The 24,717-nt window shown below is 45.6% G+C and overlaps 2 protein-coding genes across 2 annotated transcripts in view; one reads left to right on the top strand and one right to left on the bottom strand.

The window, feature by feature from the left end:
* The first annotated feature begins 7,367 nt into the window (after window positions 1-7,367).
* On the top strand, window positions 7,368-15,556 carry LOC104270694 (cytochrome P450 2W1-like). Its single transcript, XM_009865126.1, has 9 exons — window positions 7,368-7,550; window positions 8,705-8,867; window positions 10,137-10,286; window positions 10,396-10,553; window positions 12,491-12,661; window positions 13,558-13,696; window positions 14,000-14,184; window positions 14,710-14,851; window positions 15,369-15,556. Exons 1-9 carry the CDS (start codon window positions 7,368-7,370, stop codon window positions 15,554-15,556), a joined length of 1,479 nt encoding a protein of 492 aa, XP_009863428.1.
* A 3,460-nt stretch (window positions 15,557-19,016) lies between these two features.
* Window positions 19,017-24,717, bottom strand: part of LOC104270692 (cytochrome P450 2W1-like) — an 8,413-nt gene continuing 2,712 nt past the window's right edge. Inside the window, 7 exon segments of the mRNA XM_009865124.1 lie at window positions 19,017-19,207; window positions 19,420-19,561; window positions 19,848-20,032; window positions 20,424-20,565; window positions 21,504-21,677; window positions 22,458-22,615; window positions 22,707-22,856. Coding sequence (XP_009863426.1) covers window positions 19,017-19,207; window positions 19,420-19,561; window positions 19,848-20,032; window positions 20,424-20,565; window positions 21,504-21,677; window positions 22,458-22,615; window positions 22,707-22,856 — 1,142 coding nt within the window.

Genomic DNA, 24,717 nt, shown 5'->3' with positions numbered 1-24,717 from the left:
GATGGCAGCTGGGAGAAGGGCTGGATGACTTTGATTTTCCTCTTTAATATCTCCTTGCCTTTCAATTTGTTCAGCATTTGCAGTGATTTCATCTTTATATTGTATTTATTCAGTGGTGCTCTGGATATGGTTATATTTGTGCCCTGAAGGGCTGACTTTTCCATATTAATATAAAACTTCTATTAACATCAAGGCATTGTGCATGCATAAAGGAGACTGAATACCTAAACTGTACTTAAATACCTGTAACCTCTTGGCTTTTCTGTATGGAATGATTATTAATATTTTGTCCTTGCCATGTTTCATCAGAGGATGCTGCCACACAAGGCATAGCTGGGGAGGTCTGATCATCCCTTTATTACAGAAGGGAAAAACAGAAGGAAAGAGATTAAAAGATTTGCCAGCAACACAGAGCAATCAGTGGCTGTGCTGAAAATAGAATCCAGGCTCCTGGTTTCCACTCCCCAAATCTGGCCTCTAGACAACACGACTATATTAAAAATGTAAATGCAAATAGAGAAAATATTTCCTTTTTCAGACCTTCCCTGCTAGCATTTTGTGTCCTTTTGACTGTGTGCTATGCAGAATAAGCTGGTAGCACGTGGATCAAAGACTCAGCAACCAGATGGGCTGCACTCCCTGAACATAGCAAAGGAAACTAGACTGAACCACCAAAACCTCAGAGTGACCAAAAGTCTCATGGCAGAAGGTGGGAGGAGGCTTGTGTCTATTTTGAGACAGAAAAGTATTCAGTAGCTGTAGGCTACTGTTCAAAATACTTTGATTACTGTATTTAAGGAAGCCAAAAGTGATACGGTCATGACAGTCAGTCCCTCAGCCTTTGTATTCTAGAAAACGTTCTCTCTTATAATGTACCAGGGATATGAAGCTGGCAGCTTAAGGACCTGCAGGCATTTTTAACTGTTTGGTATTAACTTTGCAGATGATGGCTAAATCAAAAGCAACTGAGGTTTGAAATATGTAACCCGAAGGGAGTAGTGAATCGAGTCTCACCGAGGTACTGCCCAGCTGCGGGGCCTCGTGCTCTTCAAGCCAGAGAAGCTGGCAATACCATGACTGGTTTCATTCCTTTGGGTTTATCCCAGCTTTATTTCTGTTCCCATATTGTTTCTCTACACTGTAAACAGACTTGATGATCAAAAACCATAAAAATAGCGTGTGAATGCAACCCAACCAAACAGCCAGAATAAACTTCATGGGAGTAACTGGATTTAGAAATGCAACCCTGAGTCATGCCAGAGAGAGTCCTTGTTAAAGGCTTTTTTTGAGAAGCAGTTAGAAAGCAGTCTCCTTTTAAAGACGCATTGCTATGCTCGTTACAGAGCCACAACGCTGCAAATTAGGGCTAAATCCTGCCGGTCTCGTGGCAGAGCATGGTTCCATACGAGCAGGGTGTGAGATGTAGCTGCACTTGTTCAGAAATCCTGAAATTGTGAACACCGCACAGAGGGATCACAGGCACGTTGTCGTTGGGACACCTGACAGAGAAAGTGTTGTTGGAGCCCGTGCAGGGGACTGGGGTGTCCCAGATTGCTGCTGCTGTGAATGCCAAGCTGTAATATAAACTAACGGCAAAACCCAGACAGTGTCAGAGGGACAAGAGTTGGCCTTGGTGAAGTTCGTGGTGAAGCATCTTCCCCAAGACATCTCATCACAGAGCTCAGCTCCTCCTGAATCCCTTTCCAGATAAAGACCTAGGAATTTCTTCTTGCTTTTTTCCCCCTCCCCTGTTTTTTTTTTTTAGTTCCTGAGATTACACTCTCCTTTATGAAAGGGAGAATACTTCTCAGTGACTTAGAAGAGTTTATTCCAACAACTAGATTTGTGTTATAACCGTAAAATCACAATGCATACAATGTACTGACCTCTTCTGGGTTCGCTTCCCATCATCTCCTGTTTCACTAAGGCTTTGGAGCTCTAAGACTATTTTAATGGCTGGGGGAAGTCTTTTCAGAGTAGATCTTTTGTGTCATCTTCATGCTTATAGTTGACACAATAGCAAGAGAAAAGCAGTTTTCATTAGCAAAACTGTTGCTTTTCCCCTTTTTGCTGGCTTAGGAGAGCAAGAAATTCACTGATGTAGACTGAACGTGATGCAGTTTTCAATGCTCAGCCAGCAGCTTCTGAAATACAACCACATTTTGTGAGGTTAATAACATTGTAGCCACGGATGTTGAATTTTTTACTGGTTCAAGACCATATGTCTCTGACCCAATTAGACTTTTACTGGCTAATGGTGTATGGAGCAAACCTCTAAGGACTTTTTGCCTGGTTCCTGAAGGATCACTGGCAAGAGGGAAATGAAGCTGCCAAGCGCTGTAATCCATCTTTAAAATGGTCAAAAGCCTCAGGCACTTGCTGCAGGTCGATAACTGTCCACCCTGTTAACCTGGTCAGATAATACTGCTACATTTTAACTTAAAATTGCAGATTGGATTAAATATTAATCTGTAACCCTGCAAGGAGTGCAGTACCCCTTTGGCTGGTGATGCAGGGCAGTGACGCATTAGCATTTCTGAACCCCACAATTTGCAAATCCCTAAAATGCTTCCAGGGGAGGTCTGGGTTCGTTTAGAACGGCTCTTGAATGGAGACGGGCTCATTTGCCACTACCGAGACTTCAGGTTTAAAACCACAAGCTGGGTTTTGCAACTGCAAGTCATGTTTCAAGTGCTCCATGGGTGATAAAATATCCGAATTGTGACAAGTTGAGTTACTTTATCTTCTGCTGGGGGCACGTTTACTGTGTTGCCCTTTTTGGTACACCCATTAGTGATGACTGTGGTCCTGCTCATGTTTCTGTCACTGCCTCATGTGGCCTTTGAACTAATCTTTCACTTTCCATCTGGATTTTCCTTCTATAAACCAGGGATGATGGCATTTCTTTAGCTGGAATGCACTTCACGTTCAAGCGAAGGGGGAGGTGCTGGCGCTGGAGAACACCTGGCAGCCCTGAAATGAGTGATGGACCCCAGGAACCGAGGAATATGATGAGGCTTTTTAAAAGACAATCTACCCAGGACTGTAGAAGCTTGTATCCCACTTCACACCATTTAAACACTTTAACCTTCCTCTGACAAATGCCTGGCCTGCACCTCCAAACAAAAAACCCCAAACCTCTCCAGACCCAGTAAGAGCTCTGTTACAAGGCACGAGTTCGCCATAGGCAGCTCTACCTGGGAAGACAAAGCTTGTGTGTGGATTAATGACTTAAAGGCAGTTGCTGGTTTCAGGGTCAACAGCATTTTGGCTGTGCAAGGTGTGGAGGGGTTTGGGCGGCAGGGTTTGGTCCAGAGCTCGCTCGAGGCTGCGCCAAACTGTCATGGCTGTCAGCACGTGTTAATTAGCTGAAGAGAAAGGTCTGAGGCAGCTCATGCTGCTTCAAAGGACTGTTGAGGGTAACTTTTAAAACACAGCTCGCAAGAAAAATAAATGGAGAGGGGCTTAGTTTTTTGCCTGTGGCTGCCTGTAAGCTGCAGGGCAGAGAAAGTGCTGCTGAGGCCACCCATGCTGGAGGGCTGCTGGCTCCTCCCTGGCTGATCTGCCCTCCACGCGGGTCCTGCCACTCCCGCTGCTCCCTCTGACTTCCCAGGACAGGACTCTCCTGTTTGCTTGAGGAGACCTGCGTGGGGATCGGGAGGAAAAGCTTACTTGCGTAGAGAGGGAATGATGTTTTCAAGGTTGCAGCCTGAAAAACCCAACCTAGAGACCTGACCTGCTTATTTTGGCTTTTGTTTGGTGTGTAGCAACATGGGAAGCTTTGCCTGCCTGTGATTTCATGTGTTGCTAATGACGTGTTTGGCAATGCAGCTGCTGGGAAGGCAGCGATCATGTGAGGATGCATCCCAGGCTCGGGCAGGGTGATGTGGGCAGCAGAGGTGACTGTTCCCCTGCTGGGGATGACAAAGTGACTTTGCTACTCAGGCACAGGCTTGGATGTGCAGAGTAAACACCGTGCAGGTTGTCCACACCGTGCAGGGCTGCTCACGGGTACCACCAGGGAGCAGATTGGTTTCATAGAGAGAAAAGGGAGGAGGAGAAGCTGAAATCTTTCTGCAGAAAGAGAGGAGCGAAAAATATTTATCTTCCAATATGTCACGTTTGTGCGTAATTAAGCACCAACTAAAACCTGAGATCGAAGCTTCAAGGATCAGAGGCTGGGCAGATGGGATGAGACTGGCAGGGAAGGAGAATTTAAAAAGCATGGCAAATCCTGCTTTAAAATGTACTGCAAATGGGTTTGCCAGTGGTGCTGCAGAAGGAGGAGCCCAGGGTCGTGAGGAAGAGCAAACCCTGAAGCCTCAGAAAAGGGTAAAATGTCTGAGAGCAGAGTTTCTGCCAGGCTGGCTCCTGGAGAGATGAAATGTTGTGTCCTGATGCTCATCAGGTAAAGCAGCTCCCGGCTGGAGTTGCCACGTGTGCTGGAGAAAGGGGGCAGAGCATTTGCCTCTCTGTGAGGTTATTTCATTGTAATCACCTTGAAAAATATCCTAGAATCCAAGAAACGGGCAACCTGGTTTGAGACTAAGGCCTTTTTCTCTAAAGCAGAAATTAAATTCTTCTCTCCTACCCGATGCCCAGAAGGGGCATCGATCCCTGAGTGCTGCCCACCCATGCCTGATGACGCATCTGCCCGCGACAGGGACTTTGCTGCAGCATTGGAGAGCACACCCCGACGGGCTCGTGCTGGTGAATGGCACGAGGCTTCTCCGGACTGCCAGATGATGCTTTAGGGGATGGATTTATCCACCTGATAAATGTAGTCCTCAGTACCACCGTGCAAGATTTTGAAGGCTCACTCTCCTTCTTGCCGTGGAGAGTTACAGTAGGATACATCCAGAAATGGTGATTATCACAGTGTGAATTTTACCCCCACCTGCCCATTGCTGGCTCAAAGGGTGGATGCAGGGAAGGAGACCTTGGTTTCTGCTCTCCAGTCCTCTGTGTCCAAGAGTGGCTGATTTGTAAGGGCTCAGCTCTCAAATAATTATACAGAGCCCAAGAAATTACTTTCTTTCCCAACTACACATCCATGGGTGGTTCAGTCCCAGGGCACCATGTATAAGGGCTTTTCTTTCTGTGCTTCTCTTTCTGTAATTTCTCCTGTGACTTGTGACATGACCCTGCCCTCACTGGTGAGGTTTTAATTTTTTTTTTTTTTCTCCGGAGAGATCATTGACTCCTAGATAAAGATTAATTTTCATTTTAATTTTTAACTTAAATCTCTCAGGTCAACATATTTTTGCAGGCCATCTAGGGTGCTGTTATCTTTGCCCAGCTTTGCCTCTTTCACAGGTCGCTTCGCCCAGCAGATAATGAGTAATCCTCCCTTGCACTGGGCAGGCTGAGCTGGGCTGGTTGCTTCCCTGCTCCCTTCTCATTAGGAACCATGAAGATATCTTTAGGGTCAGAGTGACACCTCTCTGTCTCTTGCTTTTGGTAATTCTTAGGGTGTGAGAAGATGCCATTCCTACATCATGTCCTTCTTGCCACCGTTCTGTGTGGAGCCCAAAAGACCTCCCAGAAATGGTTTTGGCGGGAGGGTAGGAGCTGAGTCAGCCCCAGGGGAGCGGGGCTCTGGGCACAACGGCTGCATTCACAGCCCAGCCCTGACAAATGCTCTGGGGCCATCCTGGGGCACAGCCCTGTGCTCCTCAAAGCCACAGACAAGTCATTGTCCAGGCAAGGACACAAGCGCACATACCCAGACTCCCAGTCTCCTGCTCTTACCGCAGATGCTGTTGTTTGTAGCACAAGTGGGTTTGGGATGGATGAACAGTTCCCAGCCAGTGCATGGTTTGAGAGAGGACTGGGTATGAGCTGAGATCATGTCCTCCCCAGTCTGTCTGTGGTCTGCCCGAGATGATGGGAGAGTCCAGGTCTGAATGGGTGTTGTGTCCTGTGGAAGTGTGAACCTTGCTGCACCTTGGAACCATCCCAAAGCAACCTCAAGGCTGATGCCATCTCATAGCTTGGTGCGGTGAAGTACATAATCCTTGTGATCTAGAAGGGCTAAAAAAAAAACCAACCCCAAAATTATGTCACATGCTCTTTTCTTACCTATGGGGTCATTGCACCGTTTGTGAGATCAAAATGATTCTACAAGTGTTGTGTGTTTCCACTAATATCTTTGACAGATCTTTCTCTGCCAGAAACCAGTCAGAACAGCAGATCTTTTAGAAAGCCTTTCCCATTCATATTGATTCGATAATCCAGCTCTCCAAGACATGATTTTTAAATCCCTTTTGTTGTGTATAGTGTGGAGGTGGTACCAGGTGACACTGGTTGGGGAGCGGGGGGAAATGCCCCTCACGAAAGACCCACTCATGAAGGACGGGGCCATGACACTGCATTACAACTTTGGAGTTTGCAGCAGTGAATTAGTTTTTCACTGGCCTCTGATGGAAAAAAAAATAAAGAGGAGGGTCAGCAGCTCTGCATTTTATTGAGCTTTCTATAAGGGAGCCTGCAGCAAGGAAGAGTAAGAGCTGTGAAAGTGCCTTGTTAGGTGTTTCAACACTGGGCTGGTGAATCGTTCAAGCCAGGCTATAGGGCTGCTCTGCCATAAGGAGAAGTAGTTTCCTGCTTGCAGACCCCAGAGGTCTTTAGGACAGCTCAGATTCAGAGTGCCAATAAATAGGAAGAGCACAGAGATAAGCAACCGAGCTCTGAATCTACAGAGGCAGCAAATGGGTCCCGATTTTCTTTTTCAGGTGAAGATCGCCCAGTTTTATTTCCTTTCACTGGGAGAAAATGCTTCACTCTGAGGACCCAAGAGGGTGGAAAAGGGGGAAAGATGCTGTCTACCAGCTGTCCACCCAGCTTCACGCGTGGCCTGGAGCAGGACCTGCTTCTCCTTCATGGTCTGTGGGATGGGCAGTGCTTGCCTACCCGGAAGGAGTATTTTGGGATGAGCATTTGTAAGGTGAAGAGCTAGAAGGTAGAAGGTAAAGAGCTGTCTGTGTTCAGAGAAGAGGTTACATGGAGAGGTTGGAAGGGAGGGATGAAGAAGAAATCTTAAGAAAAATTTCATTATCAATGTCTAATAATAAAGCAGATACGGGACTCCCAGGTGCTGGGAAATTACCGCAGGCAGAAGAATCTGGGCAAGGCTTGGGAAATGAAGCAAACCCACCCCATTGCACTCAGCGGAGAGCCTGCAAGCCTGCACCTCCAGGTGCTTGGACTTGCCTTTTGCAGACGAAAATTCCAATTTTTGTGGAGAGCTGGGGGTGGAGGAGACAATTGTACAAAGTACAGCACTCTGAGTAAATACAATGTGATGATGAGAGCCTGCTAATAAAGGCGTCGCAGTGACTTTCCAGAAAGGCAAGCTCCACCAAACCATGGCTGCCTTCACACCTCTCTTCATCTGTGCGGTGTGTGCATTGCTTTTATCAGCTGCATTCTATGTTTTAAAAGTTTTTAAGCAATCAGCTTTAAATTTGCCTCCTGGTCCATTTCATCTTCCGATGGTTGGCAACCTGCATCTGCTGGACATCAGAAGGCAAGACAAGTCACTAATGAAGGTGAGAACAAACATCCTTTGTTTCTCGAGTGTTGAATGTCTTCAAAATTTTCTTCTGGTGAGAGTTTTGCGATGATTTTCAGTGCCAAATGCACTTTTTTTTTTTTTTTAAAGTGATGTTTTAAAGATTTCAGAATGACCAAGGAAATTGTTAAATCCCAACTCTGCAGAGGGTGATACTAAGCATGAGCAGTGCTTACGTGAGAACTACTCGCACATTGAAAACTATCAGTATCTGCATCAGATCGGACCAGTGGACTTAAATTTTGGCATATTCCTTGTGTTGTGAAATACTTTAAAATATTTGAGTGTTCGTGTAGCCAAACTGAAAGATGGATAATTAAGTGTCGTTGCCAGAATAGCTCGTATTTCCTATTTGTGTTGCCAGTTTTTCATGAGAGTGGGAATTCCTATATGGAACAAACTCACAATAGCTTTATGTAGTTTCTAATCCATTGCTCTCAGTCAAGTCTTAATTCCTTGTACAGCCTGGCAGGACCATGTTTGTGAAGCTGATAGAGAGCTGCTGCTATCACATATCTCAGATCTCATTAGAAAATCCTGCTGTGCATTGGCTTGAAAATTATGGTGCAGCAGAAACAAGAAGCAGAGTGTGGTATTGTGGTAATTTTGTAAAGCAAGTCGCAAGAGCGATGGTTTCTTATGCCTTCATATGTCCATCCGTGGTGAATTGTATTATCTTCCTCTTTGCATGAATTACAACAAAGCTTTTATTTAGCTTTTTGTAATAAATAAGGACACCTCTGCTCTTCCATCATCTTGTGGTGGGCAGTAGCGTTACAGCCTGCCCGGTCAGCAGTTGCTCAGTAGCTGCCTGGCAGATCTCAGTGACGCTTTTACGCTGCCGTTGGTATCCAAAGTGACTTGTTACCTTCTGCCTCTTTAACCCACTGGTCCAACCTGAGTCCAACAGGCTCAGCAAAACAGTGGTTTTGTGGAAGCTGTTGGGTTAAACAGACCAGTGTTTATTTGCTTTGATTCTTCTTTCATTTAAGTGTCTCAGAGCTTTATCTCTGGCATCCTTCCATCCCTTCTGGCCACAGAAGGGGGAGGGCAGGCAACTCTTCAGCCACCCCAGCATGATGTACCACTCCCACTGATGACTTCCATGCTCTGATTTTTCTCTCTTTCTAGATTTCAGAGAAATATGGCCCCGTGTTCACTGTTCATTTGGGTTTTCAAAAGGTGGTGGTGCTCACTGGCTACGAGGCAGTAAATGATGCCCTTCTGAACAGGGCAGACGTGTTTATGGACAGACCAGCTATACCCATATTCTATGAGATTCAACACGGAAACGGTACTGGCAGATTGAAAAGATAAGGACGTGCTTACTTTGCTGTTTCTCAAATGCATGAAGAATCTTGATCTGCATCCTTATCGTTGAGGGCCGCATTTTGTGGGACTTGGGGGCAGTTGTTCGTTTTCTTAAGAAAAATACTTCTGGAGATCTTTCTTATTTGCCTTACCAGTTTTTTGCTTTTAGTGGCACATGAGTCACATTTCAAGGTTGGGTTTTTTTCAGTGCAGAGGGAAGGAAATAATTTTTCACAACGTGAGGGCTGGGATACTTATGCAATCTCTTTTCTGAGTTACTGGGAGTTCAGACAAAGCGTGGATCACACATGACTCATGATAAAGACTGCAAGAACTGGCAAGAGTGCAATAGCACAGGCTGTTTGTACCTCCAACGATTACTTCTGTAAACAGATTTTTGGCATGTTTCTGAATTGCATGCTAAAAAGCAATACATTGCCTAAAACTAGACGTTGAAAAACAATGAAGGGAACAATCTAGGCCTGAAAGAAAAAGAGCTGGTGACCTAATATGTATATAATGCATACAGCATGTGTTTTGGTTTTGGTTTTGGTTTGGGTTTTTTTTCATTTTGTTTTTAAGACTGAGGCCCAGTGTGAGGAGGGGTACGCTGCGCTACTTTCCCAACTGCCATATGAAAATGTAGAGTATGTTCAGCCCTGGAAGCTCTCCTGGGAAGGGAGAGCTGATGAATTGTACTGAGACACCTCTGTGCACTCTTGGCCGAGCACGTTTTTTGGCTGATGGGTTAACCAGCTGGGGGAGATTTCCCAGCTGTGAGCAAAGGTGCCTCCCTGCCACCCCTCCTTGTCACCCCACACACTCTGAAACACAAGTTGTTCTGTGGAATTGTTTGTCCCATTCATGACAGAGACAGAGCGGTGTCATCTGCTCCTAGCCTTGCTCTCTGAAACATCTGGGTCATTTTTCTAAGGAAGAACAAGTCAGCCTGAGACAAATACCACGCGTAGAGCTTTTTACTCTATACGGCTGCAAAGAGGGAAAGCTATAAACAAGCTAAACTCAGAATTTTGGTGTGCACAGCACCCAACTGTTTAAAATATTGCCTCTTGCCCTCCTGAACCTACCTGGGGTGTTGCTTTCCCAAGCCAGACCCCTCCAGAGCCCCTCAGTCCTCTCCTAAACAGGCTCCACCTGGTTGCAAGGTACCTGTGCTCCTCAGCTTTGCTTTTGGTGTTTCTGAGAAAATCCCAAACTGCCTCAGCAAACAGGGCATGCAATCTCTCCGTAGGTGTGTTCTTTTCTTCTCAAGAGGTCTGGAAGACGACGCGGCGGTTCACTGTAGCCACCATGCGGGATCTCGGCATGGGGAAGCGTCTTGGAGAAGAAATGATGCTTGAGGAGCTTCACTTTCTCGTTGAGTTGATTAAATCTTTCAAAGGTGAGTTGGAGATGATGTCAAATGTTTCATGCTACTTTACAAAGCCACCGTGATGACCTTCAGGTTGCTCCAGAAATCACCAATGCAGTTATGATTTTCTGATTTCTAGGTGGACCTTTCCGGTTACGATTTTTGAATACAGCCCCTACCAACATCACCTTTGCTATTCTCTTTGGGAAAAGGTTTGATTATGATGACCCAACATTTGTCACTCTGTTAAGACTCATAGATGAAGTTATGCACCTTCTTGGCTCTCCATTCTTGCACGTAAGTTACCCTCTGTGCCAAGGTGCTCCAGTTTCTCATAGGAGTTGGTAGGTCAAGCCAGCTTACTATTACTGGATGGTTCTGAAGAATCTTTAGGGTACTGAAACATAAGAATCATAGAATGGTTTGGATTGGAAGGGACCTTTAAAGATGATCTAGTCCAACCCTCCTACCATGGGCAAGGACAAGATTCTTTATTTTGAGTTTTTCTTCCTTTGTGAAATCCTCTTGCGATGAATGTGCAACATCCCTGGGCTGAGATGCTGATGTGACCTTGCCAGCAGAAGGGATGTACTTGATTCTTCTAAAGCCAGAAGGTGGAATAGCTGAGGCTTCCAGCATGGGGTGGGCAGCGTCCAGGAGTATCAGTGGAAATCCACAGGAACACTATGGACTCTTCCCTTGATGTTATTTTCAGTCCCATTATTTTGGGAGCTTTACAGTTTATGGCGAATTGTCTCCCATGAGGAAACAGACCCTAAGGCAGGACTGAGATCTGGACAACCTTCTGTCTTTGGGGCTTCAAGGTAACTGAAGGAAAATGTTCCTGGAACGTGTCTCAAAACCATTTGTAGTACTTTTGACAGAGAGTTTGGAAGGATTCTGCTTATTTGGTTTTTTTGACCTTTTTTGCCAGTATTTATCCGGATGTCCCATAATAAAACACAGGATGCCACATCTCCTACTCCCTCGTATTTTTGGTCCAAAGAAGGCTCAGGGGAAGAGTCAGGATGGAACGAAGCTGCCTCTTGGAGGGCATGGCCAGACTTTGCTTCTTTAAAAACACAGTGGTGATAAAACTATTGAAATAAGGACTTTTTTTGTGTATGTGCAAAAACACCCCAACCCAGGCTCATGATAGTTATTTTCTGCTGGATGCTGTGTGAACATCCCCCAAGTAACCCAAAGTCTTAGGAAGAATTGCATGTGTATTTGGGGGTTACTAAGTTTTGGTCTCTTACTACAGTTTAAGAAACTAGTGAAGTTACAGAGTAGTAGTACAAAGTAGAAAGCTGCAGACATTATATAGAGACCTCTCATACCTCCTATTGTGGCATTAAATCAATACCTGCTCAACCGAGCTGCGTAAAAATATTCCCACTAAGAGGCACTCATCTGAGCCAAGAGCTCCCATTAAACTTAATCCTCTGTCACAAAGCACAGAGTATTAATTACTTAAGATAATATTGAAACAGTCATCTAAAAAGCTGTTAAAAAAAAAAGACGCAGATGAATTTATAACCTGAATGAGGCCTATTTACAATGGTTACAATTTGCAATAGTACAACACCTCGTTTCTTTTAATCTCTGTGGCAGGTTTAGTTTTTGCAGAAAACAGCAAAAATTATAACCAGCTGGCTAGGGCAGGAGATTTGTGAATCTTATTCTGCAGCCAGTTTGTTTATAACATCGAGAAATGGTGTAAATAACCCCCCTGCACATAAAATGCCTCTCTTTATTGTGCTGTGAAATTTAATGATGCTGAGAACGGAGTGTAATTGATTTATAATTCATGTGAAAGTTAAAAATTATGATCTAACAACTTTAAAACGTAAGTATTTTGGCTTGATAAATGTGGAGTTTTCTTTGCGTAATGTGTAATGCTTTATCTTTTTGCTTTATTACCTCTTTAAAAACGTAATTTCATTGTTTCATGAGTTTACTATCACTTTCCTTTAATTGTATTTTTTTTAATTCGTGTTTATAGGCTTTGTCTAGACAAGTCTGATAGGCTCCATTCATTTCTGTAGAGAATTTGTAATGCAAGGAAACATTCTTATACATTAACATTTTTAGCTACCAAAAAAGAGAGACTCCAATCACATGCCATTTAGTTCCTCACATAAATGATTTCTCCATTATGATACTTGTGTTTTACAAGGTAACGGGTGAATTATTTTTCTTCTGTGTTTTTTTCTCCTTTTTTTTCTTTTCAGTTATTTAATTTCTACCCATTCCTTGGATTTCTCCTCAAACCTCACAAGCTGATACTGAAAAAAGTGGACGAGGTGTGTGTGATCCTGAAGAAGAGGATCGAGGAAAGCAAGGAAAACGTTAGGGAAAAGAGCCTGATGAGCTACATTGATGCATTGGTATTAAAACAAGAGGTATTTTAACAATATGATGATTCCTAGTGTGGTATCTTCTAGAGAGATACTCTGTGTTGCTTGTGCAGTGAACAAGCTCTGCTGTGGTCTGTATGAAAATATTTAGATTTTGGGTAAGCATCCTCTTATTTTAAAATTAAGTACTGCATACTGAAGGAAAGGCTAGACCATACCACATGAATGCCTAAAACTTGCCCTCAGGTGTCCCCTTCTTGCTGGAGGGAGAGGTAATGTCATTTTTCCAACGCGCTTCATGCAGATACGTCCCTCCAGATGGGAAGAGGCAACAGATTCCCAGTTGCAGAGATGCAGAAATTCCTGCAGAGTTCGTGCAACCTCTACACCAGCCTCCACACAGCGGATTTAACCAGCGGGAATGGGTAGAAGGGGAGTACAGCAAGGAAGGATTAGTCTGTGTTTGCCCTTTTTCTCTGAGTATTTGCATCCATGTACTTGAGGCGAGTGGTGAAGCAGGGACAGCAGAGTTGGTGTGCCAGTGGTGTCCTGGGCTTTCCCGTGACTTGGAAAGGTGCTGCTCTGCACCACTCGCAATTTTCCAGCCTCTCAAGATCCACAGGGGAAGGGGATGGAGGTCCTAAGCTAATCAGAGAACTACTGCTCAGAGCAGCCAAATGCCTTGTGATGTTGGAGAATCAATGAATATGTTGAATAAGTCCATTTGGGAGGGCAGGGGGGGCGCAGAGTCTCATGTTTGAAAATGCTTCTGCTGAAAACTGAAGCATTTCTGTAACAGTATGTCAGCGTAGCACATTTCAGCGCTCATAATTCACAGGTATTGCCCTGTAATGTTTCTGAATGCTAACGTAACCTGTCCTAGTTCTCTCTGCTCACTGCTAACAGCAGTGGGTTTTTTCCTTTTTGTTTCCCTAAAGGAGCAAAACCAAAGCAATACGCTTTTTCATGATGCAAATGTATTGGCCTGTGCGCTTGACTTGCTCATGGCTGGCACTGAGACAACATCCACGACATTGCAGTGGGCCATCCTGCTGATGACAAAATACCCTGAGATTCAAAGTAAGACACCGTTATGGTTTTGCTTTTCTTATGCAGAGCACTGAAATACTCTGCAGAGTCCTCCTAAGTGATGCTCACCTGCTTCATAGCTCCTTATCCATCCAAAATGTGAGCGGCTGGAACCTGTCCACCTCTGTCCAAGCCTTGCAACGCTGCCATTCAGGACTAAAGGATCTGAGGGGTTGTTCTCTCGCTGGTTCCAGCAGCTGGGCAACCTCCTGCCCTGGGAGTCGGCATGAATTGCGATTTGGAGGTGTTTTACCATTGGGGGAAGCTCACACGTGTCTTTCCTTTGCTCTGCAGAAAAGGTGCACACAGAGATTGAGCGAGTTCTTGGCCCTGACTGCTTGCCTACCTTTGAGGACCGGAAAAACATGCCATTTACCAACGCAGTAATCCACGAGGTGCAGAGATTCGTCACCCTCCTGCCACATGTTCCACGGTGCACCTCAGTTGACACCCACTTTAAAGGCTACTTCATCCCCAAGGTACTGACTGCTCTCTGGATGAAGGGTGGGGGTGCAGCAGTGACCCACAGGGCAAAATGTCACAAGGAGGTTGGGAGCTTGAAGCACAGGGCTTTCGGTGGGGAAGAGCCAGGTCTCCATTGCCATTCATTCCTTGTAGAGTACTTCTGCTGCTGGAGTAGCACAGCATTGTCTCGTTGCCTACTCGAGGCAAGGAGAGAGCAGCTGGGCAGGAAGGAAGCCTGGCCCACATCTGTCTTCTCCTTCATAACTCAGGAGTAGTCAACAACCATTCTTGTTTAGTCACAAATTAGTCAATAATTCCCATGAACTTGGGTATCTACACTAACTAAATGTCGTTGGATCACGTGCAAGACCAGAAATTAGTTCTTCAGAGACAGAAGTTTCTTTGCAGACACAGCAGACTCAATGAGCTTAAAGATCTCTTCCAACCTAAACAGTTCTGTGATTCTGGGGGGCTGAATGGGCAAAGCCAGAACTTTGCTAGATCCACACATACTAAACCAGAGCGTGGTTGTGCTTCAGGGAACAACAGTGATTCCTCTGCTCACCTCCGTGCTGCTGGATAAAACACAGTGGGAGACACCAGATGAGTTCAACCCCAACCACTTCCTTGATGCAGATGGGAACTTTGTAAAGAAGAAAGCGTTCCTGCCTTTCTCCACAGGTAATGAAAGTGTTTGATCCTGCTCGGGGCACCGAGTTCCCAGTGCCCCTCAGAAGGTGTTAGCCAAGTGGCAGGACCGGAGCCTCTGCTGGGCACAGCACAGACGTCAGTGGTGGCGATGGTTTAGAAAAACCCTCCCTGAGTTATGATGACTTGCAAACAGCCCCTCAGCCCACACTGGGAGGCAACACCAGACCCTGGTGTTTATAGACACCACTGGGACCCACAGAAGACTCAGTGCCTTCAAGCAAGAGTTCAACTTTCCCCCTGTCTTGGGAAGGCTGGTTTCTAGGGTGTCCCGGATCAATTCCTTGCAGGCTCAGAGTGAAGTGGCCCTGTTCAAATGCTCATAGGAGCCCAGCAGTGATGGCTGCTGAGTATCACGCCACGCTCTTTTGCATTTCTGAGGCTTATACTGTCCCTCACACAATTGCTACCAAGGAGCAGGGAAGAGGTGTTGGGCTGAGCCACCACTTACCCAATCACTCCACCAACAGCCATGTTTTTGGCATTGCAGGGCGGAGAAACTGCATTGGAGAAAGTCTTGCCACGGTGGAGCTTTTCATCTTCTTCACAGGCTTGATGCAGAAATTTACTTTTAAGCCTCCATCTGGGGTCAAAGAAGCTGAGCTGAACACGACTGCAGAGGCTGGATTCACCATGAGACCTCACCCACAGTGTACCTGTGCTGTGCTGCGCCACTGAGCCCAAGGCTCTGAACTGAGAAAAATCCACGTAATTGTGCTGTGCAGAGCCTAGCAGATGCACAAAGGAGAAACCAGATCCCCGTGCAGTACATACAATCTGTGCTTTCTTACTCAAAACCTTGCAAGTTCTGGCTATATGCTTAAAATACCTATTGAACAAATACTTTGCTCAGAAGCAGGGGAGGGCTGGTGGATAAGGTTACCTGGAAAATTCCAGCCAGATACACGCCTAGAAATGACAGGACAGCCACTAATTTACACATCAAATACTAAATGTGAGAAAGTAATTCTAGTTCTGGGCTTCTGGGAGAGGATGCTTCCCAAGAGTGGATCATTTCTTCACTGGGAAAGCATTATTAGATACAAATACCGGTCGTTGTCTAATCACTGCTTTTTTTCCATTCCTAGTGCACAGAAGATAAATTATTCCCTGATACCTGCTCTTTTATGTTTGATGGATGTGCTTCCAACGCTTTCCAGACTCCTGATTTTGAATCCCAGATACCAAAACTTGGACTTTTTAGGTTCCCTTTGCTCTGAGGACTTTAGCATGATTCCTCAGGAGTCTTTGGCCCTTTCTGAGTACAGGCTCTGATGTGGCATTTGACGGCTCTCCCCAGACGGGTGAAGATCCCTCCCCCACCCTGCGACATTTTTGCAAAGGTAGCTCAGATACACAAGCACAACCTTTTTCAGAGCACCAGGTGTGAAGAAGCAAGCGTGCAAGCATTGCAAAGATACCTCCGAAATGCTCTTGCCTTAAGCAGCACGGAAGCTGGGCAGATCCAGCCTAAGTGACAGAAAACCTGTCCATCTCTCCTTTCCTTACTTCTCCCAGATTTCTGTGAGATGTGTCAGGACCTTATCTTTTCCCAACATTCCTATCTTTTCTTCTTCTTCTCTGAGATGACTGGAGATGGAGCCTCAATACATGCCCACATCAGTGAAGGCAACAGGACTTTTACAGCAGCTGGCTTCTTCCTTGGTCTCGAATGCTGAGTGAACGAGCTGGTAGGACTGCAGTGGGAGGTGGGCTGGGCTTTTGTCCCACCAAGTGTTTGAGCCCCTGGGAGGGATCCTTGGCTGCTGTAGGATGGGGAGAAAACTCCTCCTATTCCCTGCACGCTCCCTGATTCTTGCAGGTAAATGGTAAATAAATGTCTGTGCTCCCAGCGTTGCTCGCAGGCGAAAGTTGGAGTGGGGGTGCCTAAAGCCTCAAGATTTAGCTCTGCCCTCCTTATACAGCCCAAATTTGTGGGTGGTCGGTCGCTGTACCCCAGGAAGGACTGCAGAGCTGGCTGCCTGTGACTCAGAGGGATCGTGGTGCCATCTCGTGGTAAAAAGGAAGAAGAAATGACATTCTGCACAACGCTTAGGGCTCTGGCCAGGGCGTAGGGGGGCCGCAGGTAGGAGGTGGCCCTCGTTTTGCAAATCTCTACAGCTGCTGCAGTCCTTGCACCTGATTGTCGCCCCTCTGAGAGCAGGAGCCCCTGGTCCCAGCATCAAGGAGCTCTAGGGGTGGCAGGCTGGGGTCTGGGGCATGTGGCCTGAGCCACAGACACAGAGCGAGGTGGATTTCTGTGAATATTCCTTTAAAAATCAAGCCACCTGTCCAGCCCCAAAGTGTTTGCCTACAATTCAGGTCGTGTGTTGCAAGGCACAAACGTGTTTTGCAGTTAGAGCGAAGACCCTCAGGGCCACTGGGGAATGTGGAAATGGTATTTCCAGGCCTCAGAGCCAATGTTTTCTGCTAGATAAATACATTGCTGAGTCATAATCAATGTTCTGCCATCGTCTGAGTGGACAAATAAATGGGAGGCAAGCACTTTCTTCTGCAGAGATATATCCAGCTGTCTAGTTCAGTGTGCTGGGGAGTGAGGGTAGAGTTAGACTAGATATAAGGAAGAATATTTTTTTACAGGGAGGGTGATGAGACACTGGAACAGGTTGCCCAATGAGGTGGTAGAAGCCCCATCCCTGGAAACATTCATTCATCCTCTGCAAGGAAGAACTGAAGACATGGAAGTGAAAAACCAAGGCTATCCCCAGGGTGAACTAGTAGTCCATAACTGAGCACCAAGGGAAAGCTTTTTGCCCTGGAGAATCCACTCTGCAGATACAGAGGCTCTCCTGTTGAGCTGGTTCTTACTAGGATGAGAGTACGCAGAACCTCTCACCTGTGAGATACAAGTAAAATGACAATTTTCATTGTCGCTCTGGGTTCAGGATCAACCTTTCATGGCATTTGCATTACTGTGTAATGCAAAGTTGGGTGGCAGCATATGACATATAATGAAGACATTGGATTAAAACTTTATTGGGTTCCCAAGAAGGGGAGAAACAAACAATATGATAAAGTACACAATAAGAAAATGCATATGGAGAAGTGGCAATGCACAGGAAGATAAATGGATGAAGAATTGCCTGAGCTATACATCATCTGAAATAAGATTGTGGAATATGATGGCAGATAAGAGTGCTGTAGGCAAGGACAACAGCCAGGCAAAGCTACAGGGGAAAGAGCACTGTGAAATCAGACACCATTTGCAGGGAGATTGCCTGGCTGGTTCCAATGGCCAGAGCACCCTAAATACTAGACTGACTGTGTTTGCTCCCGTTTGACAAGGTCAGGAGAGACAGAGATCCATAAAACCAGAAATGGGTCCATATCATTAGCCTTCGATGATCGGTTGGTAGTACAAATCTCACATGGCTTTATGATTTAGAGTGCAAAATGTAAATTTTCTTTCATTCAGACTGTGAAGCAGCGTTGATCTTGGTGGTGGCAGGACTTGCTTATCTAAACAGGTTTGCAGGCTCTGGGGCATCTCTCAGGACACTGTTCCAAGGCACAAATAACTTTGTTGTCAAATCACGTGAATCCATCTGGTTTTTCACTCTCAGGGTTTGACTTGGCTGTCTAGCCTGGCAGGATTTTGCTAGAAGCTGGAGATAATTATGGAGCTTAGAAAAGTTTAGGAGGTACCTACAGATGGTTCAGGTGTGTGACACTATTTTTCGGGTTTTAGCAAATGACTGTGTGCCTTTTCTCAGGATTTTGGTCAGATTTCTGTGATGTTATGAACCTCGCTGCTTTGCCCTGGGAACCCAGGCATGATACCTACTACTCATGGGCTACAACCCCTCCACCAGACCACCTCCTTGGTCCCCCATTGGCTCCATGCACAGTCTGTCTTGAGAAGAAACGTGTGTTTGTTAAGCACCATTGTGGTTTGTAACTGATCGTATGCATCCCTCACCTCGTGGGAGCAAAGAGAGGGTCAGCAGCCTACGGGGAAGATATAGTGGTGGAGAGCAGTGCAGTGGGAGTGGATGGAGGTAGTGGGAAGGGGATGTGAAAGAGGGTGATATGGCAGAATAGGGGGTGGCGAGTCCTAGCATAGCTAAGTTGGGCCTGAGCAGCTTCCCCACTTTCCTGGGATTGCTTTTCAGCGTTGTTATTCACGCAGGACAGCGCAGGTTGCCTGAGGCTGAGGCCTTAACGTGAAAGTCGTTTGGGGGACGGTAAGGTCCAAGTCAGATTCTGAAACTCCTGGCTGGGGTTGAAAAGTAAACGTCTGCAGCAGCCCTACAAAGAAGACAAACAGCTCCATCTTGGCGAGGCTTTCTCCAATGCAGTTCCTTCGCCCTGCAGATGAAAGCAATGGTTTTACTCGATGGAAAGATCAAACTAGAATATTTGCCATGGATACATGAGCATCTGAGATGTAATGGAAGCAGGAGTGAAACCTCAAAATGTGAAAAGTGTCCTGTCACATTCATGAAGACTGTGTTACTGTATATTGCAGTAAAATGGTCCTGGCATGGCCTCAGCTCTGTGCAGCTCAGCCCTTTAGTTACCTGTGGAGAAGGGCAGGAAAGCCTCTCTCTTTACAAAATTCCCTTCGGCATCAAGGAAGTGGTTGGGATTGAACTGATGTGGTGTCTCCCATTGTGTCTTATCCAGCAGCACAGAGGTGAGTGACGGGATTACAATTATACCCTGCAAGAAAAGTACATGAGGGCATAAAAGAGAGCAAACGTGCTCTGTTTTGGTTCATTTTGTGACACAGACTTCAGTGTCCCAGGAAATTTGCTTCACCTGGGGTAGCTGGAGACCCTGAAGGTTTTATCCCATCAGCCAGGAGAGGGAGAAGTCAGTGAGATTTTCCCAGCAGTGCCCAGTGTTGAAGCCAAACCCCACGAGGTGCTGCAAAAACCTCAAGCAAAGGGTCAGATCCTGTAAATTCCCTGGCAGATGCTTCACTGTGCAGATGGCAGTTACCTACCTTGGGAAGGAAGTAGCCCCTGAAGTGGGTATCAACAGCAGTGCAGCGGGGAACGTGGGGCAGGAGGGTGATAAACCTCTGCACTTCATGTAGCACTGCGTTTGTATAGGGCATGTTTTTCCGATCCTCGTACGTGGCCCAGCTTCCAGCTTTGACAGTTCTCCCGATCTCCTCCTGCACCTTTTCTAGAAGGAACAAACAAAGGGGATGTGCCCCTGCAAGGAAACCAGTGCCCTCTCGGGTTCGGTTTTGGGAAAACCATGTTTTTCTAGGGTCTGGAGGGAGAACATTCTTAAAACAAAAGCATGGGTTTCCCTGCTCTATTCCTAGCTCAGGCATGTGGATGGGTTTTTTCCCTAGCATCATACTTTGATCTCCAGTCATGCTCTCTCTTAGCAAGGCAAAGGGACTATTTTGTTGTGACTTTGATCAGCATCTAATTACGTCAGAGTTCACAGCAATAAGAAGGTGGGATTCAGCTCCAATGGTAGAAGAACTTCTGTGGATCTGAGGCCAGACCTCTCTCCTCCCCATACCAGCCATGCCACAGGTGGAGCGTAGGTAAGAGGAGCTCACTTTGAATCTCTGGGTATTTCATCATCAGCAGGATGGCCCACTGGAGCGTTGTGGCTATGGTCTCTGTTCCCGCCATGACCAGGTCAAGTATGGATGCTATTAAGTTGTCGTCGTGGAAGAGGCTGTCTTTCTTGTTTTTCTCCTTGAAAAACACAAGTGGTAAGAAAGGTCTTAAAACCATCACTCTTGGTATTCAGCAAGCTTGGGAAACACTGCATACCCCATGACACTGTTGATTATGATCTTGTGTTTGTGACCGTGGTGATAAAATGGACCTGATCTCAAATGCACAACATTCACCAAAGATGGAAGGACCGAAGACGGAAGGCTTTGAGTGGAGTTTTGGTTCAGCATCCATCTCCACCCAGAAGCAGGTGTTGTCCACAGACTCAGCCTCAGAGGTTTGGAAAGAGCCTGATCTCTCCCCTGTACAGAATTCAGCTAATGCAGGTTCAGCTAATCCTAACTCTGAGGGACTCCTCCTGCCTAAGGGCAGGTTTGAGTCCCCAACAATGTTCAAAATGACCTTTCAGGCTATTTCTACTGGGCTTTAGGACTGTAGTGACTCTTCCTCCACACAACTGGGTAGAACAGAGCTTTAGAGCCTGAGGTTGTCCCAGATCCAGTTGGAAGGAAGAAAAAACTCGTAGCTCAAATATTTTGCGTTGAATGAAATCAATTGATGTGTGAAACTGCTGAGTCTCTGCTAAAGTAAGATGCAGGGCAGAGGAAGGACTTGTATTGATGATTTATCATTCAAGTACTCTAAATGTATCAGCAGTATCGATGATTAATTGATTTGTGAAAAGAAACAGAGTCAGCTTTAATGTGAATTCATGCCTTTTCTACTAGGAAAAAGGAGTCGATCTCACATTTTTAGTGCTGCTATTTCAGCAGTGGACTGAGACAGTGGCTTTCGTATCTTAATTTTGATAGAAAAATCCTGGCAATAATTACACCAACTGCAAGAGTCTGGCTTCTGGTTTAGGTTTACATGACATGACTGAAATCAAGATTGTTTTAGCTGGGATATCCAAAGGAGACACTGCCAACAGTTGACAGAGCTAAGCAGTCACATACCTCTTGTTGCTTGAATATCAGTGCATCAATGTAGCTCCTCACGCTGTTCTCGTTGATATCCTCCCTGCTTGCTTTCATGTATTGCCTCAAAATGACGCGCACGTCTTCTATTTTCCCAAGCATAATCTTGTGGGTTTTGAAAAGAAATCCAAGGAATGGGTAGAAATTGAAATACTGATGAGGAATTGAAAAAGAGAGGCATTAAATCTGCAGAAATATCAGCGTGCTGAAACAGCCTCTTCCTAAAGCATTGAGTTTTGTCTTGCAGTAGTAGTATCATAGCATCCCAGAGACTTCCTGGGCAAATTTTCATAAGAGAGAGCTTTTCAATCTTTGAGCCTTTATTTAGTACTGCCCAATTTTAACCATTTTTGCTGTTCTGTGGGAACAGATCCTCTACCAGTAACAGCCTGGTCGGCCTCTCAACAGAGTTGGGGCTCCAGTGTGCCAGGCCATCAGCCAGTTTAGATCAGTATGAAAATAGTTTTTTCCAACATTAGTTATGAAGGACTGGGTGGGATAGATTGAAGATAAGCAAAGTTTTCTTGGAACTCTCCAAAGAAGAATTTTTAATGCAGTCTGTGAAATCTCGCTCACTAGACATCAGCACTGAATGCGTCATTTTAGAAAATGCAGCAAAGGCAAAGAAAGCCAAGATGGTGTAACTATGTTAAAAAAAAATAAATCTATGAAGCTAAAATAACCACAGTTCAGTTCTCATTTTAGCTCCACACAGATGTGCAGGCTGAATCAAAAGGAGAGTAGCAAAGGGGAATCTGACAGCACATTTATGGTGACCAAGGTGTAGTATGTGGAGAACTGTCACATTTTCGATGTAATAGCTAGTTCTGAACATTCGAAAACTGCTGAACTTTAGTGTCCTGTGGTTTGTGTGGCTCACAAACATAATGTGCCAGCGCAAAAAACCATAAATCTGTGGGACAGGATACTTGCATTCAAATACGGAGATCCCAGAAGAATCATAACTTCATCTATGAGTTTTAAGAGAGTGAGGAATGTTGGGTCCTTATAGTCAAACCTGTCCCCAAACAGCATGATGAAGGTGATGTTGATTGGAGCGCAGTTGAAGGATGGCAGGCTAAAAGGTTCCCCTACAATGGGAAGAGGATGGAAGTGTTTGAGAGATGTTGCAGTATCAGTGACATACGGGGCTGCACAGCACCGTGATCATCTCCAGCTCACCTTTGAAGGATTTGATCATCTCGATAAGGAAGTGAAGCTCCTCGAAAATTCTCCCTTCTATCATTTTTTTCCCCATGCCGAGGTTGCGCATGCTGGATACGGTGAACCTCCGAGTTGTTCTCCACAGCTCCCCGATAGAGAAGAACAAACCTGGGGAGGCCGTGAGACGTCGCTGTTGGACTCATGCGCGGAAGAGGAGCTCCACCGCGTGGAGCAAAATAGGGGACTGGATGAGGAGGGATCTCCACAAGTGTTACTGCTGCCCAGTTTCCCACAGATTTGGAGACTAAGGGTCTCCCATTTCGATGCGCACCATCCCTGTATCCTCTCAGCTCCATTCTCCCAATCTCAGTGAGCCTGCACTCTGGGAAAAACAAGCTCCCACCCAACCCATTTTGCCCCAGCTCTCTCCTGACATGCAAGATAAGCAGGTATGGCTTTCAGACCAGTACTGGTTGGCTGTAGGGCTGGGGAGAGATGTTGGGCTAAGTCAGTCACGCAACCTTTCTGACCCTGCTTGGTTACAAGTCTAGGGCCTCAAGCAACAACCTTGTATCTTTGAAGCTTCACCCTTTGCCCTGCTCCAGTCATAAAGATATTTAATCTTTGTGAGATGGGATATGACTGATGGGATCAGTCTCCTCTAAGCCTGGCCAGTGCTGAACTGTTTTCGGGAGATTCCCTGCGACACTGTTTTCAGCAGTGATAATAACACTGATCATTTTATAGGAGTCACTGAGCTCATGACTTGCTGATCACTAACACCACCAAGCAGGGGTGGGTATTTCATCCCATCAGGTCGTTGGAAATAGCAAAAGAGAAAATGGTGTCAGTAATCCAAAGACTGTCTCAGATGGTGTCAACTGAAAAACTGGATTCCAGCACTTCACATCTTCATCTCAGCTACAGAGATTATAAATGTGTTTGATTTTTTTCCTAGAGTAAACATTGTTTTAAAGCTGTGTAGTTTTAGTTTGGAAAGCAAAACTTACTTCTCTAAAAATGTTAAGGCAAATTTCTAAACTTTATTTGTATCTTTTCTTTCATTCAGGCACGTTCTATCTGGATGATCCATTTTCTGCAAACAGCTTTGGAGCCACCAAACTGGCATTTTCTGAAGAAAGAAATATTTCATTGGAAAATTTGTAGCCATTGTTACTTAACAGTCCCTGTGAATTAACAGCTTTGGGTCACCTCTAAACGGCTCAGACTTGGGCTGAGCAGGTAAGTGTGAAAGGAGTTGCAGTGCAATACTGACAGTCTCCCACAGGGATATTTTACATGTAAATTAGTTCTAAAAATGTGTTTCTCCCCATCGATTCCTTTTCCTTATGTAGCAGTAAATTCCTCTATTGATAATTATGGCTGGGTAATTTAATGTCTAATTGTAATCCCAACTCCAGCCTGTGGCCAGCATATAAGGCTGCCTTTTGGATGCTCAGAGCTAAAGCCTCAGCTGAAGTAGAGGATGGGAAAACAAGGCAAAAAGTCCTCTGAAATTATCAGTTGCCCTAGAAAAACTGTGAGGTTGATTGTGGGGGCAAATTTCCAGCCTCAGCATATTGCCTCTGCCTGAACCTGTTTCATGTTGATCCACCCAAGAGCTTTTGTGGAGAGGCAAGGCGTGGGGGCCTGATGATGTCCAAAATTATGGCACCTGGCAGTGGGAGAAAGGGAAAAACCCTACAGCTCCGAACAGCCAAACCAGTTAGTCCAAAGTCCCCTGAAACCACGGGGAGAGTTTGTTAATGTGGTGGTGGTGGTAGAGAGCTTCTCTCATTGATGTCTTACAGAAATTAACCCCAGAATTACCACGGCGCCTTTAAAAATCCCACTCCTCACCCTTGAATATTTAGGATGTGGATTGGCCGCAAGTGCATCAGCAAAAATGCTGGTAGTGAAAAGCCAGGAGGTACTGCGAGCAAAGCCAAATACCTTCTGTTGGCTCGGCTTCAGAAGGGCTCAAGGGGGATGTTTAAAAGCCGGCCTCCGGGGATGCACAGCTAGGCTG

This window comes from Apaloderma vittatum, unplaced genomic scaffold (assembly GCF_000703405.1).
Source record: "Apaloderma vittatum isolate BGI_N311 unplaced genomic scaffold, ASM70340v1 scaffold30442, whole genome shotgun sequence".
In the NCBI taxonomy this organism is placed as follows: Eukaryota; Metazoa; Chordata; class Aves; order Trogoniformes; family Trogonidae; genus Apaloderma; species Apaloderma vittatum.
The sequence above is the reverse complement of the archived record's forward strand: the minus strand, read 5'-3'. Positions and strand labels throughout refer to the sequence as shown.

Excerpts from the sequence above, each read along its gene's own strand:
- LOC104270694 (XM_009865126.1), top strand. The coding sequence starts at position 7,368 with ATGGCTGCCTTCACACCTCTCTTCATCTGTGCGGTGTGTGCATTGCTT. Across the intron at positions 8,868-10,136 it reads TGAGATTCAACACGGAAACG|GTGTGTTCTTTTCTTCTCAA; the intron begins GTACTGGCAGAT and ends ATCTCTCCGTAG. Across the intron at positions 10,554-12,490 it reads TTGGCTCTCCATTCTTGCAC|TTATTTAATTTCTACCCATT; the intron begins GTAAGTTACCCT and ends TTTTCTTTTCAG.